Below are 25992 nucleotides of genomic sequence, written 5' to 3' on the forward strand. Positions count from 1 at the left end.
GATTGTAGTAGACTGCCACCGTGAGCCAACCACCATCAAGTCCAACCTTGGCCGCAACAACCTCCAGACGCCCATCTTGAGACTGAGGGATAGGGAGAGGCGATGAGACGAGAATCATGGATGGCGAGAAGGACACCTCCTCCACGTCCTTGACCACGATCTTTGCGGATGATGTATCCTGGAAAGGAGAGAGAAAGATGAGAGGGAAGCCAGGTCTCACATGTGCCGACCACAGATGGGAGGGTGTCATGGGAACCCCGACACTAAATGGGCTTGCCACATAGTTCCTGTGTTTTGCGGAGAAGGGATCGGGCGTTCCACAACATAAAGGAGAAGGCCATTACAGGAAGAGAGTAGTTAGGATTGTACCTCAAGGGTGGTGTCATCCGCCAGGGGCCCCACCTTGACGTAGTGGTCGGTACTGCTGTCCTGGTCTGCTCTACGACAGGTAACAGGCCACTCACCTAGGGTGAAGGAGGGCGACTGTAGCATGGGAACCTTGGGGAGGGTGTGGGCCCACACCGCCACTATCAGGGACGAGCCATTCCCTAGGGATAGAGTCTCCCCCTCGAGGATGTATTTCCCGAAGGCGGAGTCGTGGAGGACACAAGAGACCTTGGCCGGGTTGGCGAAAAGACGCCCCGCCTTCCGTACCTCGGAGCAGGAACGAGGCCTTAACGTACTCGTCCGGGGCTTGGGGATGATCTTGGGCAGTGCAGCAGCGGGACCTTTCCGGGCTGTCATCAGGGGTGTGTCAGGCTGCCCACGCTTGCCCGGAGAGATGGAGTCCCGCATGTCGACGTCCACTTCCATCGCAGGAACTCGTCGTGGCAACTCTTCTTTCTCCTTTGTTACCTCGCGAGAGAGAGAGAGAGAGAGAGAGAGAGAGAGAGAGAGAGAGAGAGAGAGAGAGAGAGAGAGAGAGGCGAACCGGCGAGCTGTTGCCTTATACTTAATCTGAAATTTGTGTACTCCAGGCGTGACACTTATCTTACCCCTAGTCAATACTTTACCTCTGTAGGGGCCATATATTTTATTTAATTTACTTCTGTATTATTATGGCATCATTAATTTGTAATGCATTATGTGTTGTCAAAGTTTGAATTTGTTACTCTGAAGGAAATACTATCAATAGGAAAGTTTAACTATCATATTTTCAGAATTCGTGTATGCATTTCTTTCTTTTTAACTACAAGTGCTCATATTCAAGTTGGAACCACTGCATATATATATATATATATATATATATATATATATATATATATATATATATATATATATATATATATATATATTCAGTTTACGTCAAAGTTACGTTTCTGAAGCATGACGTAAGTCGATTTTGTACGTAACTCGAGTTTCCGTACATTTCAAAGCATATTATGGAGTTTTCAACCAATCATTGTTTATGGTCATTCAGGTAAGTTAAAGGTTATATTGTTATATTATTTACAACTACGTAGGAATATGAAACACAAGTTTGTTTTTGTTGTTGATTAGGGCCACGAACGCTAAGGACTGCAGGTTGCCAAGAGGGGTGGACGCCTGAAGCCGCCAGGAGGGTGGGCAGGTCGAATGTTGTGACGCCCAGGGTGGACAGCTGGGAGTGTAGTGCAGTGCAGTGGGAGTAGAAGCGTGGGCAGCGGGGCAGGAAATGCAATAGGAAAGGGCAATAGGGATCAGCAGACAGGCGCAGACAGTGCAAGTCAGCTGCGAGTGTCGTGTGGCCCAGGCGAAGGCTCGGGAGTTGTTATTGTTGTGATGGGTGTGCGAGCCCTCAAGGTCAACCTCCCCGTTGTCATGGTAACGGGCTTCCCATTTTCTTCCCTCCCTCACACACAGCTGCTGCCTCCCTTCTCATGTCTTTTAATTATGTCCTCTTTTTCTTGTAGCGTAATGGTTTTCCTTTTCTTAGCATCACTGCTGTCACTAAGAAGTTTTCTCTTTGGTGCCATTGAGCAAGATACTAAGAACTTGTTGAGTCAGTAAACGCAGAAGTAGGATGGAACTGAGGCAGGGTGTTATTGTATTCAAGCGTGAGGCGGGCGGTGTGGCGGGCAACCACCAACAATAACAATACATCCCTCACTTTACAATTTATAAATTTTCAATTTTTTTAATCTTAAATTGCCTTATAGTGGACTGACGTAACTACGAGTTTGACGTAACTCGAGACCGACGTAACCCGGGACTTTACTGTATATATATATATATATATATATATATATATATATATATATATATATATATATATATATATATATATATATATATATATATATATACCTCACCTCAGTATACACATGTGATGGGTTCATCATTATTAGAAACAGTGTTGAGTCCATATGTACACAGAATACTATAAATTAATATATATATCCTGATATTTCTTACAGATTTTGTTTTAATTGAGCCTTTTTAGTATACTTGGACCATACAGTTATAGGCGGGGTATGCCCATAATTACTGCGTTGGCCCTCCATAAGCGGCCCTCCAAAAAACCAATGAGCAAGACTGGTAGTGGGCCTGCGGAGGGGTGCCCTATTTTTGTTTGTTGGGATATATGGCTTAGAGGGAGGATTGGACACCAGATGGGAGGGTGGAAACTCTACTATTTATGGCTAGGAGGAAGACTGTGCTGAGGACACTACCTTGGGGAACTACTTGCTGACAAAATGGGGGAGAATGAGAAGAGGTTATTTTAACACAGGAGTGATCTTTGAGAAAACAATGGAGAAAACCCTCATGTTGCCAGAGATACCAATAGAGGATAACGGTGGAGGATGTGCTATTGCTAAGTGGTGTCATATACTTTCTCTAACTCAAAGGCAGCCAAGACAGATTCTTTGCAGGCAAAGGCTGAAGTAATGTGTGTAGGCAAGTGAGGGATTTGCTGCACTGTGGTCATGTTGATAACTAAACTGGGAGGGAGAGAGAAGGCTTCTGGATTTAAAGTACAACAGAAATCTGAAATTGATCCTGTGACAGAGTGTGAGAAAGGAATGGGAGAAAGGAATGCAGTACAGTGTAGCAATAGATATAGATAGAACGTTATGGGATATTGAGTGTGTGGATACTGAAAGGATTACTGTGCTAGTATGTAGTGTAAAAATATTCACTCACAGACTGTGTGCAGCAGCTTCCTCCTCCTCCTCCTCCAGGTTATCACTTGCATAAGTTCCCAGGTGTTACCATCTGCAAAGCAAAGCTGAACTGAGTAAAAATAAGAATTTTTTTTTTTATTGGTTTTAATTTCACATCGTTATACTTTACCACAGTGGCTCAATACTACTTGGGCCAGAAAAAGCCTTTATGAAATTAAATTCATTACCACAAAAGGGCAGATTCTTCATAGTAAATAAACCAGACACTTTTGAAGTAAAGAAACATAGCAAATAGTAGGAGAGAGTAGTGATGACAGGCTATGTTATGACCTTTCTAGTTATAGTCTCCCAATTTAACAGTGACTAGAGTACTCTTGGAAATAAAGGATAATTTTCCATAAGCTGACCCAGTTGAGGAAAAGCAATGTACAAGTTACTAAATCAAAATAAAAGCAGAGGTTTCCAAGGTTAAGAATTCCTCCAAAACAGTGGGACAATGAAAGAATGAAAGAAAATTAACAATATAGTTTTTAGTTTTGAAAATCTGTATAATAATTACATTACTCGCATTACTGACGCTGGAAGCCAACCCAATGACAATAGAGCATGAGTGCTATTCCCAAGAAATAAACCTCAAAGGAAGCATTGAGAATGAATGAATAATAAAAACTGAACTGACTAAAACAGTGAAAAAAGATTGAACTCAGCAACAAGTCCCTTTGAGAGACATTGAAGAGTATTGCATTATCAGGTGCACTTCTTCAAAGCACCAGTGGAAGGCATGACTTAGAGAATGGCTGCCAGAACACATGCAAGTTTCTCAGCTAAAGCGTGATTGTCATCTAATGATGTAGTTGATACCACGGCAGCAAGTAATTAAGACTTTTCTGGCAAAGCACTTCCCACATCACTTAGTATAACCAAGAGTCACTTCACCAATGTGTTGCCTGCATTTAGTCACTGTGCATGTACCAGTACACACTACTGTCTCTTCTGAGATTGTGCACCTACTTCACTTAACTTACAGAAATTCTAGCTAAAAACTTCTAAGCTTGTGGTTTAGGACACTGAATTATGATAAAACAGAAGTGAATGCTATGAAAATACTAGTGTCAATAGTTGTTGATTTCACAATGCAATCTTGTCCCAGGATGATGCAGCCATTGGTGCAGGTGGACAGGTGGCAGCTCCTTCATTAATCAACGATGGTTCAGTCACTGCCCTAAACTGCAAGATAAACCTACATTAATCACAGGCTCTGAAGCAAATGAAACACTGAGTGTTATAAAACAACTTAATTGATGGAACTGTAGGCCTTGAAACTGGCAACATTAGCTAGTTGATCAATGAAATGGTGAGGGACACTGCAAAAGAATGCAACTAAGTCACTTCTAGCCTTCAAACAGATACAATGAGTATGATCTAAAATTTAGTAAAGGTTGTTTGTGAAACCTTAGTGTTATGTTTGACAAAGTTGAGAGCATGGAGCAATTTTAACTCTTTCCTTGACCACATCATAAGAATTTACCATATTCATCAAGGGCATCCTGCTATTTCCTAATTTTATCCAAAATAAACTAAAAGCTTTTCGAGAGAGAGAGAGAGAGAGAGAGAGAGAGAGAGAGAGAGACAGAGAGAGAGAGAGAGAGAGAGAGAGAGAGAGAGAGAGAGAGAGAGAGAGAGACAGACAGAGAGACAGACAGAGAGAGAGAGAGACAGAGAGAGAGAGAGAGAGAGAGAGAGAGAGAGAGAGAGAGAGAGAGAGAGAGAGAGAGAGAGAGAGAGAGAGAGAGAGAGAGAGAGAGAGAGAGAGAGAGAGAGAGAGAGAGAGAGAGAGAGAGAGAGAGAGAGAGAGAGAGAGAGACAGAGACAGAGACAGAGACAGAGACAGACAGACAGACAGAGAGAGACGAGAGACCTGATTCTGAAGCTTATTAATATGGATGGAAGCCATAGAAGGTAAGAAGAGGGACAAGGGGAAGGATGAAAAAATAAAAAAAAAATTAGTGAAAGAAGCCATTTTTATTAATTAATTTTTATTTATTTATTTTTTTATTTTTTTTTTATGGCCTATAGCACCTGTAGGCATACTTGAAGAATATGTATGGGAAGCATTGTTCAGCTTCCACCTATTAGTGGCACAGGCAATTTTATTTATAGTGGTAACCATATTAGGGCACATATCCACCCAGGTGCATTTTTGGTGCAACCACCTAGAACTTGGGTATCTTGGTGACATGTAGATAACTTTAAACAACTCAATAAATGACAAAGTTTTAAGGTGGTACATGGTGGGATTCCAACCTACGTGTGGACATTTGCCCAATCCCACGCTCACCACCTCATCCACTGCACCACTGCAACATCTATAGTCTATCAAAACTAAACGCAATTTTCTGGCTGGGCTCCTTAGGGAATAGAAGGCATTCCGGCGCTGCCACATTTCACACAGAATTTGAATTGTCAGGTGTGATCTGACCCATCCATCTGATTCATTTATCTCTCTCTCTCTCTCTCTCTCTCTCTCTCTCTCATTGTTATTATCATCATCATTATTATTGTTTTATTGTTGCCATAATGATTCTCTCTCTCTCTCTCTCTCTCTCTCTCTGTTATTATCATCATTATTATTGTTTTATTGTTGCTGTAATGATTCTCTCTCTCTTCTCTCTCTCTCTCATTGTTATTATCATTATTATAGTTTTATTGTTGTGTGTGTGTGTGTGTGTGTGTATTTACCTAATTGTATTTACCTAATTGTAACATATGGGAAAGGAGCTATGCTCGTACTGTCCCGTCTCCATATCTACTAATGTCCAGCTTTTCTTAAAATCATGAATATTCCTTGCGTTGACCACTTCCACGTCTAAACTATTCCATGCTTCCACCCTTCTATGAGGAAGCTATATTTTCACATCTCTCCTATAAGTGGCCATTTTAGTTTTTCCCATGCCCTCTCGACATTCTTTCATTCCACATACACAGATCTTCCCTATCCATTTTTCCATGCCAATCATCACTCTGTATATTGCTATCAGGTCTCCCCTTTCTCTTCTGTTTTCCAGGGTCGGAAGTTGCATTCTGTTCAGTCTGTCTTCATAAGTCAAATCTCTTAAGTCAGGCACCATTTTTGTTGCAGCCCTCTGTACTTTCTCTAGTTTCCTTATGTGTTTCTTTAAGTTCGGAGCCCACTGTATTGTTGCATATTCAAGCCTTGGTCTTATCATTGCAGTAATTATTTTCTTCATCATTTCTTCATCTAAATATACGAACGCCACTCTTATGTTCCTCAATAAGTTCAATACTTCTCCAATTATTTTGTTTATATGTCTCTCTGGCGATAGGTCATTGGTAATTGTCACCCCAAGGTCTTTTCTTCATGACTGGTTTTATGTCTTCATTTCCTATCTTGTACATACTCCTGATTCTTCTTTCACTCTTGCCAAACTCTAATTTCTTGCATTTTGTCGTGTTGAACTCCATTTGCCATGTACAGCTCCATTTCCATATTCTGTCCAAGTCTTCCTGGAGTAGTTCGCAATCTTTGTCACATCTCACTTTTCTTAACAATTTTGCATCGTCTGCAAATAGGCTCACATAACTGGACACCCCATCCACCATGTCATTTATGTAGACCGCGAACATTACTGGTGCCAACACTGATCCCTGTGGAACTCCACTCTCCACCAAGCCCCATTCTGATGGTCTGTCCTTAATTATTGTTCTCATTTCTCTTCCTACCAAAAGTCTTCCATCCATTTTAGTAAACTGCCATGCACTCCTCCTACCATTTCAAGTTTCCAGATCAGTCTCCGGTGTGGTACCTTATCAAAGGCCTTTTTTAAATCCAGATATATTCCATCAGCCCAACCATCTCTTTCCTGTATTACATCTATCACCCTCGAATAGTAACATATCAGGTTTGTCGTGCATGAACGCCCTTTTCTAAAACCAAATTGACACTCACAAAGTATGTCATTTTCTCCAAGAAGTCTGTCCATCTATTCTTCACCACCCTCTCACACATCTTAGCTACCACACTTGTAAGTGACACTGGTCTATAGTTCAATGGGTCTCTCTTGTTACCTGATTTATAAATTGGGACAATGTTAGCTCTTTTCCAGTCTTGGGGCACTACACCTTCCCTTAATGAGGCATCAATTACTTCACAAACTTTTTCTGCCAGTTGCTCCTGCATTCTCTTAAAATCCATCCTGATACCCCATCAGGTCCCACAGCTTTTCTCACTTCTAAACTCCCCATCATATTCTTGATCTCCTCCACAGTTACTTGAAACTCCTTCATAATCCCTTTCTGTTCCATTACCAGTGGTTTGTCAAAAGCAGTCTCCTTTGTGAATACCTTCCGAAAGCATCCATTCATAGCCTCTGCCATTTCCTGGGATCTTCACTGCATACTCCATTTACTTCTAAACTTTCAATACTTTCTCTATTTTTGATGTTGTTGTTCACATGTCTGTAAAAAGCCTTGGTTGGTCTTTACATTTATCAATTATATCCTTTTCTTGTTTCTTTCTTTCTTCTCTTCTAATCAACACATATTCATTTCTTGCTCTTTTGTAACTTTCCACTGCTTAATCCGTCTTTTCCTTCTCCACCTCTTCCATGCATCCTCTTTTCTTGTTCTAGCCTTTTCACATCTATCGTTAAACCAGTCCTGCTTTCCAACTTCTCTATGTTGTCTTATTGGTACAAATTTTTCTCACCTTCTTTGTATATTTTTATAAATTCCTTCCACTTTTCATTTGCTCCTTAGCACTCTTGAATTTCATCCAATTTGTCTCTTGAAAGAATTTCTTTAGGTTTCCAAAATCTGTCTTGGCATAATTCCATCTTCCCACTTTATATTCTTCATTTCTTCTAGATTTCTCTTCATCTATCACCTTGAACTCCAAAACTGCATGATCACTCTTTGCTAAAGGGCACTCCACCCTCATCTCCTCAATGACCATTGGCTCTGTACTAAAGACCAAGTCCAGTCTTGACGATGCTCCCTCTCCTCCAAACCTAGTATCTTCTTTGACCCACTGAGTTAACACATTTTCCATTGCCAGTGTCAATAGTGTATTTCCCATGTTGTCTCTGATCCTTCCATTGACCAGTCCTCCCAACACACCTCTTTACAATTAAAATCTCCCATCATTATAGTTCGTTCACAGCCACCCAACATTTCTTCCAGACATGTTCCTGTATCTCTTATCATTTCTTCATATTCCTGTACTGACCATGCATTTGTCTTAGGTGGTACGTACACCACTATGTAGTGCCTCTTTTTCCTTCATTAGTTTCTGCTCTGATCTTTAGCACTTCTGCCTTTCCCATACCTTCTTTCACTTGATCCACCTTTATATCTTTTTAACCAGCAACATCACTCCTCCTCCCATCTTACCTACTCTATTTCTTTTCCAAACATTATATTTCCTTCTCCAACCATCATCAGGTCTTCTCCTCTCTCAGTTTTGTTTCAGTAAGACCCACAATATCTGGGTTCTTGTCCCTCAAGTAATCGTTGAGTTCTAAAATCCCGATATCACTCCATTTATGTTGGAATACATTACATTCCGCTCATCGTAAGTTTCTTTAGTCCTTTCTTACTGTACTTTTGTGTGTGTGTGTGTGTGTGTGTGTGTGTGTGTGTGTGTGTGTGTGTGTGTATTTACCTAATTGTATTTACCTAATTGTAACATACGGAAAAGAGCTATGCTCGTGTTGTCCCGTCTCCATATCTATTAATGTCCAGCTTTTCTTAAAATCATGAATATTCCTTGCGTTGACCACTTCCACGTCTAAACTATTCCATGCTTCCACCCTTCTATGAGGAAGCTATATTTTTCACATCTCTCCTATAAGTGGCCATTTTAGTTTTTCCCATGCCCTCTCGACATTCTTTCATTCCACATACACAGATCTTCCCTATCCATTTTTCCATGCCAATCATCACTCTGTATATTGCTATCAGGTCTCCCCTTTCTCTTCTGTTTTCCAGGGTTGGAAGTTGCATTCTTTTCAGTCTGTCTTCATAAGTCAAATCTCTTAAGTCAGGCACCATTTTTGTTGCAGCCCTCTGTACTTTCTCTAGTTTCCTTATGTGTTTCTTTAAGTTCGGAGCCCACTGTATTGTTGCATATTCAAGCCTCGGTCTTATCATTGCAGTAATTATTTTCTTCATCATTTCTTCATCTAAATATCTGAACGCCACTCTTATGTTCCTCAATAAGTTCAATACTTCTCCAATTATTTTGTTTATATGTCTCTCTGGCGATAGGTCATTGGTAATTGTCACCCCAAGGTCTTTTCTTCATGACTGGTTTTATGTCTTCATTTCCTATCTTGTACATACTCCTGATTCTTCTTTCACTCTTGCCAAACTCTATTTTCTTGCATTTTGTCGTGTTGAACTCCATTTGCCATGTACAGCTCCATTTCCATATTCTGTCCAAGTCTTCCTGGAGTAGTTCGCAATCTTTGTCACATCTCACTTTTCTTAACAATTTTGCATCGTCTGCAAATAGGCTCACATAACTGGACACCCCATCCACCATGTCATTTATGTAGACCGCGAACATTACTGGTGCCAACACTCTCCACCAAGCCCCATTCTGATGGTCTGTCCTTAATTATTGTTCTCATTTCTCTTCCTACCAAAAGTCTTCCATCCATTTTAGTAAACTGCCATGCACTCCTCCTACCATTTCAAGTTTCCAGATCAGTCTCCGGTGTGGTACCTTATCAAAGGCCTTTTTTAAATCCAGATATATTCCATCAGCCCAACCATCTCTTTCCTGTATTACATCTATCACCCTCGAATAGTAACATATCAGGTTTGTCGTGCATGAACGCCCTTTTCTAAAACCAAATTGACACTCACAAAGTATGTCATTTTCTCCAAGAAGTCTGTCCATCTATTCTTCACCACCCTCTCACACATCTTAGCTACCACACTTGTAAGTGACACTGGTCTATAGTTCAATGGGTCTCTCTTGTTACCTGATTTATAGATTGGGACAATGTTAGCTCTTTTCCAGTCTTGGGGCACTACACCTTCCCTTAATGAGGCATCAATTACTTCACAAACTTTTCTGCCAGTTGCTCCTGCATTCTCTTAAAATCCATCCTGATACCCCATCAGGTCCCACAGCTTTTCTCACTTCTAAACTCCCCATCATATTCTTGATCTCCTCCACAGTTACTTGAAACTCCTTCATAATCCCTTTCTGTTCCATTACCAGTGGTTTGTCAAAAGCAGTCTCCTTTGTGAATACCTTCCGAAAGCATCCATTCATAGCCTCTGCCATTTCCTGGGATCTTCACTGCATACTCCATTTACTTCTAAACTTTCAATACTTTCTCTATTTTTGATGTTGTTGTTCACATGTCTGTAAAAAGCCTTGGTTGGTCTTTACATTTATCAATTATATCCTTTTCTTGTTTCTTTCTTTCTTCTCTTCTAATCAACACATATTCATTTCTTGCTCTTTTGTAACTTTCCACTGCTTAATCCGTCTTTTCCTTCTCCACCTCTTCCATGCATCCTCTTTTCTTGTTCTAGCCTTTTCACATCTATCGTTAAACCAGTCCTGCTTTCCAACTTCTCTATGTTGTCTTATTGGTACAAATTTTTCTCACCTTCTTTGTATATTTTTATAAATTCCTTCCACTTTTCATTTGCTCCTTAGCACTCTTGAATTTCATCAATTTGTCTCTTGAAAGAATTTCTTTAGGTTTCCAAAATCTGTCTTGGCATAATTCCATCTTCCACTTTATATTCTTCATTTCTTCTAGATTTCTCTTCATCTATCACCTTGAACTCCAAAACTGCATGATCACTCTTTGCTAAAGGGCACTCCACCCTCATCTCCTCAATGACCATTGGCTCTGTACTAAAGACCAAGTCCAGTCTTGACGATGCTCCCTCTCCTCCAAACCTAGTATCTTCTTTGACCCACTGAGTTAACACATTTTCCATTGCCAGTGTCAATAGTGTATTTCCCCATGTTGTCTCTGATCCTTCCATTGACCAGTCCTCCCAACACACCTCTTTACAATTAAAATCTCCCATCATTATAGTTCGTTCACAGCCACCCAACATTTCTTCCAGACATGTTCCTGTATCACTTATCATTTCTTCATATTCCTGTACTGACCATGCATTTGTCTTAGGTGGTACGTACACCACTATGTAGTGCCTCTTTTTCCTTCATTAGTTTCTGCTCTGATCTTTAGCACTTCTGCCTTTCCCATACCTTCTTTCACTTGATCCACCTTTATATCTTTTTAACCAGCAACATGATTCTCCAGAAAAACTCTTTCTTCTCCTCTTCTGTGTGTGTGTGTGTGTGTGTGTGTGTGTGTGTGTGTGTGTGTGTGTGTGTGTGTGTGTGTGTGTACCTAATTGTATTTACCTAATTGTAACCATACTAATTGTAACATACGGAAAAGAGCTATGCTCGTGTTGTCCCGTCTCCATATCTATTAATGTCCAGCTTTTCTTAAAATCATGAATATTCCTTGCGTTGACCACTTCCACGTCTAAACTATTCCATGCTTCCACCCTTCTATGAGGAAGCTATATTTTCACATCTCTCCTATAAGTGGCCATTTTAGTTTTTCCCATGCCCTCTCGACATTCTTTCATTCCACATACACAGATCTTCCCTATCCATTTTTCCATGCCAATCATCACTCTGTATATTGCTATCAGGTCTCCCCTTTCTCTTCTGTTTTCCAGGGTCGGAAGTTGCATTCTTTTCAGTCTGTCTTCATAAGTCAAATCTCTTAAGTCAGGCACCATTTTGTTGCAGCCCTCTGTACTTTCTCTAGTTTCCTTATGTGTTTCTTTAAGTTCGGAGCCCACTGTATTGTTGCATATTCAAGCCTCGGTCTTATCATTGCAGTAATTATTTTCTTCATCATTTCTTCATCTAAATATCTGAACGCCACTCTTATGTTCCTCAATAAGTTCAATACTTCTCCAATTATTTTGTTTATATGTCTCTCTGGCGATAGGTCATTGGTAATTGTCACCCCAAGGTCTTTTCTTCATGACTGGTTTTATGTCTTCATTTCCTATCTTGTACATACTCCTGATTCTTCTTTCCTCTTGCCAAACTCTATTTTCTTGCATTTTGTCGTGTTGAACTCCATTTGCCATGTACAGCTCCATTTCCATATTCTGTCCAAGTCTTCCTGGAGTAGTTCGCAATCTTTGTCACATCTCACTTTTCTTAACAATTTTGCATCGTCTGCAAATAGGCTCACATAACTGGACACCCCATCCACCATGTCATTTATGTAGACTGCGAACATTACTGGTGCCAACACTGATCCTGTGGAACTCCACTCTCCACCAAGCCCCATTCTGATGGTCTGTCCTTAATTATTGTTCTCATTTCTCTTCCTACCAAAAGTCTTCCATCCATTTTAGTAAACTGCCATGCACTCCTCCTACCATTTCAAGTTTCCAGATCAGTCTCTGGTGTGGTACCTTATCAAAGGCCTTTTTTAAATCCAGATATATTCCATCAGCCCAACCATCTCTTTCCTGTATTACATCTATCACCCTCGAATAGTAACATATCAGGTTTGTCGTGCATGAACGCCCTTTTCTAAAACCAAATTGACACTCACAAAGTATGTCATTTTCTCCAAGAAGTCTGTCCATCTATTCTTCACCACCCTCTCACACATCTTAGCTACCACACTTGTAAGTGACACTGGTCTATAGTTCAATGGGTCTCTCTTGTTACCTGATTTATAGATTGGGACAATGTTAGCTCTTTTCCAGTCTTGGGGCACTACACCTTCCCTTAATGAGGCATCAATTACTTCACAAACTTTTTCTGCCAGTTGCTCCTGCATTCTCTTAAAATCCATCCTGATACCCCATCAGGTCCCACAGCTTTCTCACTTCTAAACTCCCCATCATATTCTTGATCTCCTCCACAGTTACTTGAAACTCCTTCATAATCCCTTTCTGTTCCATTACCAGTGGTTTGTCAAAAGCAGTCTCCTTTGTGAATACCTTCCGAAAGCATCCATTCATAGCCTCTGCCATTTCCTGGGATCTTCACTGCATACTCCATTTACTTCTAAACTTTCAATACTTTCTCTATTTTTGATGTTGTTGTTCACATGTCTGTAAAAAGCCTTGGTTGGTCTTTACATTTATCAATTATATCCTTTTCTTGTTTCTTTCTTTCTTCTCTTCTAATCAACACATATTCATTTCTTGCTCTTTTGTAACTTTCCACTGCTTAATCCGTCTTTTCCTTCTCCACCTCTTCCATGCATCCTCTTTTCTTGTTCTAGCCTTTTCACATCTATCGTTAAACCAGTCCTGCTTTCCAACTTCTCTATGTTGTCTTATTGGTACAAATTTTTCTCACCTTCTTTGTATATTTTATAAATTCCTTCCACTTTTCATTTGCTCCTTAGCACTCTTGAATTTCATCAATTTGTCTCTTGAAAGAATTTCTTTAGGTTTCCAAAATCTGTCTTGGCATAATTCCATCTTCCCACTTTATATTCTTCATTTCTTCTAGATTTCTCTTCATCTATCACCTTGAACTCCAAAACTGCATGATCACTCTTTGCTAAAGGGCACTCCACCCTCATCTCCTCAATGACCATTGGCTCTGTACTAAAGACCAAGTCCAGTCTTGACGATGCTCCCTCTCCTCCAAACCTAGTATCTTCTTTGACCCACTGAGTTAACACATTTTCCATTGCCAGTGTCAATAGTGTATTTCCCCATGTTGTCTCTGATCCTTCCATTGACCAGTCCTCCCAACACACCTCTTTACAATTAAAATCTCCCATCATTATAGTTCGTTCACAGCCACCCAACATTTCTTCCAGACATGTTCCTGTATCACTTATCATTTCTTCATATTCCTGTACTGACCATGCATTTGTCTTAGGTGGTACGTACACCACTATGTAGTGCCTCTTTTTCCTTCATTAGTTTCTGCTCTGATCTTTAGCACTTCTGCCTTTCCCATACCTTCTTTCACTTGATCCACCTTTATATCTTTTTAACCAGCAACATCACTCCTCCTCCCATCTTACCTACTCTATTTCTTTTCCAAACATTATATTTCCTTCTCCAACCATCATCAGGTCTTCTCCCTCTCTCAGTTTTGTTTCAGTAAGACCCACAATATCTGGGTTCTTGTCCCTCAAGTAATCGTTGAGTTCTAAAATCCCGATATCACTCCATTTATGTTGGAATACATTACATTTCGCTCATGTAAGTTTCTTTAGTCCTTTCTTGCTGTACATTTGTTTGTGTGTGTGTGTGTGTGTGTGTGTGTGTGTGTGTGTGTGTGTGTGTGTGTATGCCAATCATCACTCTGTATATTGCTATCAGGTCTCCCCTTTCTCTTCTGTTTTCCAGGGTTGGAAGTTGCATTCTTTTCAGTCTGTCTTCATAAGTCAAATCTCTTAAGTCAGGCACCATTTTTGTTGCAGCCCTCTGTACTTTCTCTAGTTTCCTTATGTGTTTCTTTAAGTTCGAGCCCACTGTATTGTTGCATATTCAAGCCTCGGTCTTATCATTGCAGTAATTATTTTCTTCATCATTTCTTCATCTAAATATCTGAACGCCACTCTTATGTTCCTCAATAAGTTCAATACTTCTCCAATTATTTTGTTTATATGTCTCTCTGGCGATAGGTCATTGGTAATTGTCACCCCAAGGTCTTTTCTTCATGACTGGTTTTATGTCTTCATTTCCTATCTTGTACATACTCCTGATTCTTCTTTCACTCTTGCCAAACTCTATTTTCTTGCATTTTGTCGTGTTGAACTCCATTTGCCATGTACAGCTCCATTTCCATATTCTGTCCAAGTCTTCCTGGAGTAGTTCGCAATCTTTGTCACATCTCACTTTTCTTAACAATTTTGCATCGTCTGCAAATAGGCTCACATAACTGGACACCCCATCCACCATGTCATTTATGTAGACTGCGAACATTACTGGTGCCAACACTGATCCCTGTGGAACTCCACTCTCCACCAAGCCCCATTCTGATGGTCTGTCCTTAATTATTGTTCTCATTTCTCTTCCTACCAAAAGTCTTCCATCCATTTTAGTAAACTGCCATGCACTCCTCCTACCATTTCAAGTTTCCAGATCAGTCTCCGGTGTGGTACCTTATCAAAGGCCTTTTTTAAATCCAGATATATTCCATCAGCCCAACCATCTCTTTCCTGTATTACATCTATCACCCTCGAATAGTAACATATCAGGTTTGTCGTGCATGAACGCCCTTTTCTAAAACCAAATTGACACTCACAAAGTATGTCATTTTCTCCAAGAAGTCTGTCCATCTATTCTTCACCACCCTCTCACACATCTTAGCTACCACACTTGTAAGTGACACTGGTCTATAGTTCAATGGGTCTCTCTTGTTACCTGATTTATAGATTGGGACAATGTTAGCTCTTTTCCAGTCTTGGGGCACTACACCTTCCCTTAATGAGGCATCAATTACTTCACAAACTTTTTCTGCCAGTTGCTCCTGCATTCTCTTAAAATCCATCCTGATACCCCATCAGGTCCCACAGCTTTTCTCACTTCTAAACTCCCCATCATGTTCTTGATCTCCTCCACAGTTACTTGAAACTCCTTCATAATCCCTTTCTGTTCCATTACCAGTGGTTTGTCAAAAGCAGTCTCCTTTGTGAATACCTTCCGAAAGCATCCATTCATAGCCTCTGCCATTTCCTGGGATCTTCACTGCATACTCCATTTACTTCTAAACTTTCAATACTTTCTCTATTTTTGATGTTGTTGTTCACATGTCTGTAAAAAGCCTTGGTTGGTCTTTACATTTATCAATTATATCCTTTTCTTGTTTCTTTCTTTCTTCTCTTCTAATCAACACATATTCATTTCTTGCTCTTTTGTAACTTTCCACTGCTTAATCCGTCTTTTCCTTCTCCACCTCTTCCATGCATCCTCTTTTCTTGTTCTAGCCTTTTCACATCTATCGTTAAACCAGTCCTGCTTTCCAACTTCTCTATGTTGTCTTATTGGTACAAATTTTTCTCACCTTCTTTGTATATTTTTATAAATTCCTTCCACTTTTCATTTGCTCCTTAGCACTCTTGAATTTCATCCAATTTGTCTCTTGAAAGAATTTCTTTAGGTTTCCAAAATCTGTCTTGGCATAATTCCATCTTCCCACTTTATATTCTTCATTTCTTCTAGATTTCTCTTCATCTATCACCTTGAACTCCAAAACTGCATGATCACTCTTTGCTAAAGGGCACTCCACCCTCATCTCCTCAATGACCATTGGCTCTGTACTAAAGACCAAGTCCAGTCTTGACGATGCTCCCTCTCCTCCAAACCTAGTATCTTCTTTGACCCACTGAGTTAACACATTTTCCATTGCCAGTGTCAATAGTGTATTTCCCATGTTGTCTCTGATCCTTCCATTGACCAGTCCTCCCAACACACCTCTTTACAATTAAAATCTCCCATCATTATAGTTCGTTCACAGCCACCCAACATTTCTTCCAGACATGTTCCTGTATCACTTATCATTTCTTCATATTCCTGTACTGACCATGCATTTGTCTTAGGTGGTACGTACACCACTATGTAGTGCCTCTTTTTCCTTCATTAGTTTCTGCTCTGATCTTTAGCACTTCTGCCTTTCCCATACCTTCTTTCACTTGATCCACCTTTATATCTTTTTAACCAGCAACATCACTCCTCCTCCCATCTTACCTACTCTATTTCTTTTCCAAACATTATATTTCCTTCTCCAACCATCATCAGGTCTTCTCCTCTCTCAGTTTTGTTTCAGTAAGACCCACAATATCTGGGTTCTTGTCCCTCAAGTAATCGTTGAGTTCTAAAATCCCGATATCACTCCATTTATGTTGGAATACATTACATTCCGCTCATGTAAGTTTCTTTAGTCCTTTCTTGCTGTACTTTTCTGGGTTATGAACCACTTCCTCAGTCTCATATCCAAGATTCTCCAGAAAAACTCTTTCTTCTCCTCTTCTGTCCTCTCTTCATTTTTTTCAAAGCCTCCTTTCTCAACTCATTTAACATTTCTCTTTCCTTTTCACCGAGATCTCTTCTCAACCAAATCTTCCTTGTTGTTTCCTGCTGGGCTAGCCTCCATGACTTCTCCACCAATTCATCTACATCCTTTTGTGACTTAAGTTTGATTCTTATTGGCCTCATACCTTCTCTTGTGAACTTTCCAATTCTATGGAAGTCCTCTATTTCTTGTACTAGGTCTTTTCCTCCTCCTGCACCACATTAATGATATTATTTATCACCTTTTTATGTTTTCTCTCTCTCCATTTTACTCGGTGTCTTATCCTCCTCCACACCAAATATCACCACACATCTCTTTTTGTCTACAGTTTCCCTCACCAATGTCTCATTTGACTTAATAACCTTCACCACTTTCTCAGCAATCTTCTCTTCTATGATCTGTTGATCTATAATTTCAGCAAGGCCCAAAGTTTTCTCCCAGACTCTTTGATTTCCTTTTCCAGACTTGCAACTTTGTAATTTACCTCCTTTCTTTCCACTTCCTGACTTTTTTCCATTCAGCCTGCTTCTCCATCACTTTTCCTAGAGATTCTCCACATTTTCGCAATTCACTTTAATTAGTACTTAACTTCCTCTTTCAGTGCTGCATTTTCCTTCTTCATATCTTCATATCTCTTTCATTACATTGTCATAACTCGTTTCCAGGCCCCCATACTTTTCAAACAGTTTTCAATTTTACCTTCCAACTCCAGAATTTTCTTCACATAAACGCTCTTCTCCATTATTCCTTGAAATCCTGTGAAGTCTGATTCATCTTTCGAGTTCACGGCCGCCATGTTGCGCAGATGTAAACAAACCAGCTGATGGCTCAAACGCAGGCTACAGTTTATATTCACCTTCCCTGGACATTATTTTGCTAATCAACAGTTAACATGACTATATGGAGACGGGACAAACATTACAAGCTCCTTTCCCACCTTGGTTACTCTTAGGCAATGGCAACTGTAGAATTAGAGATGATTGCTCTGGAGCTCAGCGACCACATCCGCCATCGACGGTGTGTGTGTGTGTGTGTGTGTGTGTGTGTGAGAGAGAGAGAGAGAGAGAGAGAGAGAGAGAGAGAGAGAGAGAGAGAGAGAGAGAGAGAGAGAGAGAGAGAGAGAGACATTGATACATTTATTGGCCCAAAAGAATTATACATTACAAAATAAAATCAAAATACTAGAATGGTAGGGTTAGGTCTGTGAGTGAGACTATTACAGACCTGAAAAAATCCAGCAATCACAACGCCAACAAAGGCAAAGCGGGCCTATTCTGACAATAATTACAACTAACTAAATGTAACAATAATTACAACTAACTACATTATCTACAAATAGATTTCTTTTATTTTGTTTTTTAATACATTACATGAAGGGCTGTCTTTTACATTTTGCAGAAGTTGATTCCAGTGTTTTACTCCTCTGTAGGATAGGAATCTTTGAGCATGTGAAGTTCTGTATAATGGCAAAATTAGGTTATTTGTTCTACAGGAAAGAAAAGTATTTGGCATAAATTGAAAACCACAATCAGGCTGAAAAGTATGAAGGCATTTATATATGAAGACAGAAGTTTGCAAAGCTATTATGTTATGCAGTGTTAACAAATTAAAATGATGAAATAACGGTTGTTGTTGCTGGACATGACACGTAACAATTTTTTCTGGGTAATGAACAGAGTTTCCAGGTAGGTGCTATTCGCTCCTCCCCAAGTTGCACAGCAATACATAAAGTGTGGATATGCTAATCCTAAGTAAATCTGTTTAATACAATAAAATATTAATGACCTGCAAACTTTATGTAATATCCCAATAATATTGCTGAGCCTCGTACAAGTTTCAGCAATGTGACCACTCCACTTCAACTTGCTATTTATTGTTACTCCTAAAAATTTACATTGTTCCACTTGTTTTAATAAATCATTATCTAAATATATTTTAATTGGTAGTGGTTGATGCATCAATGGTGAGGAGGCCATATAATGAGTTTTGGAAATATCAATTGTTAATTTGTTACTTTTAATCCAATTGACAATTTAAGCAATTCTAAATTAAGGGTATTTTTTATCCCATGCAAGTTGTTGCCCTGTATGTATATAGTAGTGTCATCAGCAAACAAGAGGAATTTCAACTTATCAGTACTACGTATTATGCCATTTATATACAACAAGAATATAATTGGACCTAAAATTGATCCCTGAGGCACACCATGATTGAGAGAAGCAAAGGATGATACAGAACTTTTGAAAGCTAAGGTAATTTTTAAACCATTGGAGAGCTATGCCACAGATACCATAAATATTCAGTTTCTTTATCAAAATGGAATGTGAGATTGAATCAAAGGCTTTAGAAAGATCACAGAATACTGAAATTTGAAAATCCTTATTGTCAATAGTATCATTTATATTTTTGCAAAACTAGTAGACAGCAAGTTCAGTGGAATAGCTCTGACAAAACCCATATTGGACATCAGAAAAAATTTGTATTTAGAAATATACTCAATCAGTCTTTTAACAACAACCTTTTCAAAAATCTTGCTGAAACTTGGAAGTATAGATATAGGCCTATAATTTGAATGAAGATTTTTTTCACCTGCAAATGCTTAGGAAAACATTCTTCTCTACAAGAACTGTTAATTACATGAACAAGGAAGGGAGAAATTTCATGAGAACATTCTTTAATAACTTTAATATTGATGTCGTCAAAACCTGGTGAAGTTAGCTTGAGATCTTTAATTGTTGATTTTATCTGATACTTTAGTCGGGCAAAGAAACAAAGAAGAGGGTACTGGTTCTGGCATAAAATAATTACATGGAACTGGTGATTGTTGAATTTTAACAGATAACATCTCTGCAACATTACAAAAATAATCATTGAATGATTCAGCAATGTCCTTGGCATTACTTAATTTATCTGGGAAAAACATGCAGTTTGGCAGCTTCTTGATACCTTTACCCAAAACAGAATTGATTGTATCCCAGCTCTTTTTAGAATTTCCAACATTAGCCCTAAACTGTGATTGGTAATAACTGTCTCTGGCGGTCCTAATCAAAGCAGTGAGCATGTTTCTATATTGCTTAAAAATTTTGCCATAGGTGAGCGGCCATTTAGCATATAACTTTTGAAGCTTGTTACGATATTTAATTGATTTTCTTAAACCTGCAGTTATGTATGGTTTATTGTGGTGTTTCTCTTTATAAGTGTTATTAGTGGAAAATGCTTATCGTGCAAAGCAGAAAACGTTGATATGTAATTATCAAAACTTTCATTAGTATCATTCTCAACCATAACTGAAATCCACTCAAAACTTAGCAAATCACTCCTAAAAGCTTGCACTGATGACTCATTATATATCCTTTTTGACATTTTGATATATCTAGGCAGATTATGATTGGTGTTTACTGAAAACAAGCTGAAGACTGGAAAATGGTCACTGATGGATACATGATAAACACCACTCACCTGATGGTTTGGTAAATTGTTAGTCCAGACATGATTAATTAGTGAAGCTGATTTAGCAGTAACTCTTGTAGGTTTTGTAATTGTTGGGAAAAAAGAGTAAAAATATAAAAGATTAATTAGCTCATAAGTTGTAGTGTTATTTTCTAGCAAATTGACATTTAAATGTCCCATCATATAATATAGTGACTCTTTATTAACAAGAATTTCTGAAATGCTATCAATTGGTTAAAAAATTATTAAAATCAGCATTAGGAGGTCTGTAAATAATTCCAACGATAAACTTTAGTGGATGAGTAACTTGAGCAAATAAGGATTCAATGTGAGGTAATTGAAATGATAAATTTTGCAGAGTGAAACTTGTGAACCTATTATCAAGATACAGAGCTGTACCACCACACGGTGTACTCTTGTTATTGAAATATGAATAATAGTTGTTGAGATGGTACAGTGAAGAGATAGTCATTTAATCTTGTTTCACAAAAGCCAATAACATTAAAAAAAATACCAGACTGGTCTAAACATTGGTCTACAAAAGCATCAAAATTCTGAGCAACGCTAGAAATGTTATAAGCTAATAACCTAAGAGTATCAAAGGACCGTTTTGATAATTCGTCAGAAGAACTTGAATCACAGTTGTAGTAATCACACTCAGGTACATTAACAACATGATCATGTACAAATTCATCATTGAAATTAAATTGATCAAAATGTAAATTATTAGCAACACTTAATGGAAATCAATGACAGTTCTCGTTTATCACAGTAAGGAATTCCGAATCATTCAAATTACCAAAAGGAAGAATATGAACATGATCAAGCATAATTTAGAAAAGGAAACGGTAGTTTATTTATCTTGTAATAGTAAGTACAGGCAACCCCCGTTTAACGAAGGGGTTACGTTCCTAAAAAACACTTCGTTAAGCGAACCGATTATAACAAGTTTAACCCCTGATTTGAACTTCCATTGAGAGTAAGCAAAGCGAGAGTGCATCATAGTACAGTAAAAGGTTTAATGAAAGTAAAAATTATGAAGTTAAACATTTAGGTAGTTTAATTTAAGTCATTATAATGTACACTAATGTATATATGTATGTAACTTTATAATGTTGATGATCTTAACTTTATGAAGGGAGGAAGAGTGAAACGGGAAATACACTAACCGGCAACCTGTGGAATGTAAACAAAGTGCGCATCATTTACTGCATACAAAACTTATGTACCACATTTCCACAAGGCTTTCCATTTTATCCATTGTAGTCATGAGTTCAGGTGGTTCTTTTAGCTTGCAAGAAAGATACGGTCTTACCAGCCTTCTTAATAGAGTCTGCTGACTTGAAAATAGAGACAGTATAATATGGAGTCAAGATAGTGGCCAGCACTGCTATAGTTTTCTGGCCTCTCTCGTGTCTGTGAATAATATCTAGCTTCACTTGGAGAGTAAGAGACTTCCTGGTCTTCTTACGAACACTAGGCCAATTGCAGGGCATTTTGGTGGTAAGTTGAGCTAGGGAAGACAAGCTGCTGCTGACGCTGTTATGTTTTGACTGGGGAGTGAGTGTTGCGCGTGTTGTCCACGAAAGGCTTGATCTTGATCTTGATCTTCATTCTATAGGTGTCCCAGGTTTTTTCCTGAGGCAGGCCTTAGTATCAGCAGCTCCTGGTGTATTCAAAAGCCTGTCAGCTTGCGTGATATGGTGAGGCTTTCAAATTTGGAAAAAAATTACCTGGATAAAACTTCATTAAAGCGAGTTTGGTGTTCGTTAAACGAGCAGATGGTAATAAAATGAAACCTTCGTTGTAGCGAAATTTCGTTGTGTGAACCTTCGTTAAACGGGGGTTGCCTGTACTTCACGTTTTTTGCATGTTCGTGAGCTTGCCCGGGAGGAAGATTGCGGCGTTGAGGCGTGTGGTGTACTCTCCCCGGTGCGACTGGTTGTGGGCACTGCATCAGCAACACGACTCCCAGCATTGCCAGCAGCTCCTGGACTACTCACGGTCATCAAATCCTTCCGAACTGAGGACCTCCACACACCAGCAGTCTCCACACGAGTGACATCACCTACAGCGATGCCACCACCTCTATGCGTTGGAGCTGTGGCCGAAGTTCCGGATTCTAGAGTTGACACCTGATTCAAATCCTGAAGATTAGCAGTGGAGGCCCCGCTAACGACACCATCCCTGCTTCAAACTGATGTTTCATCTGGGGCAGAGGTGGAGCCCCAAGATTCTTCAGCAGGAATTCCCTGAGCAGCTGTGTGAATCCTTTCTTTGATTATTAGTTTAGTACGTTGAAAATAATCAATTTTCCCACGATTTTTTGCCTGTTTCATTTCGGGGATTTGAGCCTTTTTAATGCTTAGAGAAGCAGGTCACAAATCTTCATTGAAAAAGATTCACGTTCCTTTCAACTTTGACACATTTCTCATTGCTGCCTCCCGGTCACAAAATCTGGAAAAGCGAGCAATTATGGGGCACAATCGGTGAACGAGGTGTTGACCCACTGTGTGCTCGCTCAAGCTCAATCCCTGGCAAGCTCAGCTTGCTTTCCAGCAGCTTTGAGACCAAAACAGCTGTTTTCTCCCAAGTTTCGCCAGGTTCCTCTTTGATGCCAGTAATTTGTAGATTGTTACGCCGGCTGTAGTCTTCCATATAATTACATCTATCTTCAAGCTCCTTCACCAGCTTACAATTAGCCGAAAGATCCTCACTGAGTTGTTTGATGGTTGCTTTGTTACACTTCACCTCCTGCTTCAGATCATCGACCTCTTTCTGAGTGAAGTCCAGGCTCTTGGTAACATATTGAACAGTTGCTTGCAGTGACTGTATCTTTGCATCCATTTGCTTAACATATACTTTAAGTGCACTATGAAATGACTGTTTTTGAGCCTTGAGGAGTTTCTTCATTGTTGACTCGTCCATCATCGTGCACAACAGCACTAGGGATAGGCAGCGGACCTACAGAGCGGCATGTCTTGCCTTGATGGAGTCCAGAGAGAGAGAGAGAGAGAGAGAGAGAGAGAGAGAGAGAGAGAGAGAGAGAGAGAGAGTGTTCTAGGTCTGAGAGGACTCTGCGTGGCGGAATGCCCATGACCCTCCCATCCTCCCAAGGATATAAGGATTAGAGGGAGTGGCAGCTGAGTCAGTGCGGTCTGAGCGGAGTGCGGACGCTACGGGGTAGCTCAAATCTGTGAAGCTGAGTCCGCGCCGTAGAGTCCCCGCGCAATTCAGTCCGCACACGATCTACCACCGTGACACGTGACCTTGTCTCCCACTTTGTCTCGCAGGCAGGCCTCCCCTTAGACAGTAATGAGTGTTGCCGCGTGAATATTTTATTTTATATATGAAATACCTCATTTTTTTATATATTCATTCGTACTGAAATGCGGACACAGTTATTCCACCATTTGTCTTACTAAGGACTATGGTGAACGTTGATAGAGATTATAACGTTTTCACAGCAACTGTTACACATGTCTGCCGGTATTTGGTATTGTGATATGGATTTTGTAAGCTCGCTCGTGCGATGCAAGTCAGTGTACAATCGAGAAGAGGACCAGCCAGGACCTTCATCCTTTCGTAAAGGTATTGTGAGTTGAGGTATTGGTAGAAGTAGGACATATTGTGTGAAGCTATAAGAGAACCGGTGTGGGGAGGAGGGAAGCTGCCCCAAAGCAAGGATATGGTAGGTCAGGTTTATGTTAGGGTTAGGTTAGTGTTGCGGGGAGGCGTCCAGAGGGGCGCAGCCCCCCCGGCTAGGTCAGGTTTATGTTAGGGTTAGGTTAGTGTTGTAGGGGGGGTCCGGAGGACAGCCCCGGTTAGATTAGGTTACGTTAGGTTAGGTTTTTGTCCTTAGATATTTTTGGGATCGCCATATCTCACCTCTTTTGGCTCCCCCTCCCCCAAAACCCCGATTCCCCACGTGCCCCCAAGCTTGTGGGGGGGAAGGGGGGTAACAGAAAAGAATATGTAAGGAGTTGCTGTTCTATAGATTTACCGGAATTGGTTAGTATGACGCCCTGGCAGGAATTGGCAGTGCATAACAATGACATATGGCCAAACGAGGAGGTTAACCGTGAAATAAGCGTTATTATCTGAGGACAAACTGACGAAGTTTATTAATATCAATTGATTAAACTGCTAATCTGCATTAAGTCGAATGGTGCGTTTACAAGTCATTACTTAAGATCCAGTTTAGAATAGCGACTTGGCACTTGCACTCACATATTTTCACTAAATTTAGAGAAAAGTAAAATATTCGTGTTACTATTCTCCTTCGTATTGATTTTTTAATTAACAGCGGATAAATGGGAAGTTCTGAGAGGTTAACAACCACTGGTATAGATTATGCTCTGAAAAAAAAAAAAAAAGAATTTGGCTGTGAAATCAGTTTTAAATAAGTAGGCTTAGATTATTTCAACAACCCCTGACAGGTATTAACACAGCAAATGTTGAGGGACTGGTTGGCGAGAAAAAATCTCTAACAATGGCGAAGGCTGGAGAGCAGGGGAGAGATTAAGTCGGCAGAGCGGACAGTAGTGCGGTCGTTGGAAGCAGATTGGATTACCAGTTCCCTAGCATTTAAGTATTATCTCTCTAACTATACAAGATGATTGAACAGGACACAGCAGAGACTTTATCATCATTTCCAGGCAAATACTCACAAAGACGGTCTGGCAATGATTGGCTGGTTATCACAATCACCGCCATGATCCGCGTCCACCACCACACGCCATCTATCATTACCCTCACTTCTCCCTCCTTCCTTTCTCCTAACTTCACTCTCTTCGACACTAAACACAGATATGGTCAAGACACTACACGTTGCTTACCTTACGTCTATCACAAGCCACTCGGTAGCTAAGAAATCACAAGGGAAAGTGTTACCGCCTGTGCTCCTATAGCTCGTCCGCCATCACCACGTCTTCTCATGAAGCAAGACTCTAGTGCGCATGAGCCGCGTGCGACGGGAGAAGGCGGCTTCACGCACACACACACACACACACACACACACACACACACACACGTCATGAATTGCTTTTTTTTTTTTTTTTTTTTTGTATGGATTTGGTCATTTAAAAAAAAATAGATACTGCAACAAAATTTTCAAGGGCAGCACACACACACACAAACACACACCGCGTAGTGTAGTGGTTAGCACGGTCGACTCACAATCGAGAGGGCCCGGGTTTAAGTCCCGGCCCGGCGAGGCAAATGGGCAAGCCTCTTAAATGTGTGGCCCCTGTTCACCTAGCAGTAAAGAAGTACGGAATGTAACTCGAGGGGTTGTGGCCTCGCTTTCCCGGTGTGTGGAGTGTGTTGTGGTCTCAGTCCTATCCGAAGATCGGT

The 25992-nt window shown here is 40.0% G+C and overlaps 1 protein-coding gene across 4 annotated transcripts; it reads right to left on the bottom strand.

Annotated features, from left to right (window-relative positions):
- LOC123520256 lies at positions 1-25583 on the bottom strand. Of its 4 annotated transcripts, none has more exons than XM_045282364.1 (5): positions 25476-25583; positions 4212-4331; positions 3124-3195; positions 465-846; positions 1-178 (listed from the first exon to the last, which is right to left on the bottom strand). In XM_045282364.1, the coding sequence occupies exons 4-5, from the start codon at positions 811-813 to the stop codon at positions 36-38; spliced, it is 492 nt and encodes a 163-aa protein (XP_045138299.1). In that variant the 5' UTR covers positions 814-846; positions 3124-3195; positions 4212-4331; positions 25476-25583; the 3' UTR covers positions 1-35. The 4 variants fall into 4 exon arrangements, 3 of the variants coding, with proteins under 3 accessions (XP_045138299.1, XP_045138300.1, XP_045138301.1); XM_045282365.1 differs by having other exon boundaries at positions 465-855; XR_006679213.1 differs by lacking the exon at positions 1-178 and adding an exon at positions 288-464 and having other exon boundaries at positions 655-846.
- Positions 25584-25992: the final 409 nt, after the last annotated feature.

Source organism: Portunus trituberculatus, chromosome 46 (assembly GCF_017591435.1).
Source record: "Portunus trituberculatus isolate SZX2019 chromosome 46, ASM1759143v1, whole genome shotgun sequence".
Taxonomy (NCBI): domain Eukaryota; kingdom Metazoa; phylum Arthropoda; class Malacostraca; order Decapoda; family Portunidae; genus Portunus; species Portunus trituberculatus.

What these genes read in the sequence shown, in the direction of transcription:
- LOC123520256 (XM_045282364.1), bottom strand. Translation starts at nt 813, where the DNA reads ATGGAAGTGGACGTCGACATGCGGGACTCCATCTCTCCGGGCAAGCGT. An exon ending in GTCGCCCTCCTTCACCCTAG is followed by an intron (nt 179 to 464) that starts GTGAGTGGCCTG and finishes TCTCCTTTCCAG; the next exon opens with GATACATCATCCGCAAAGAT.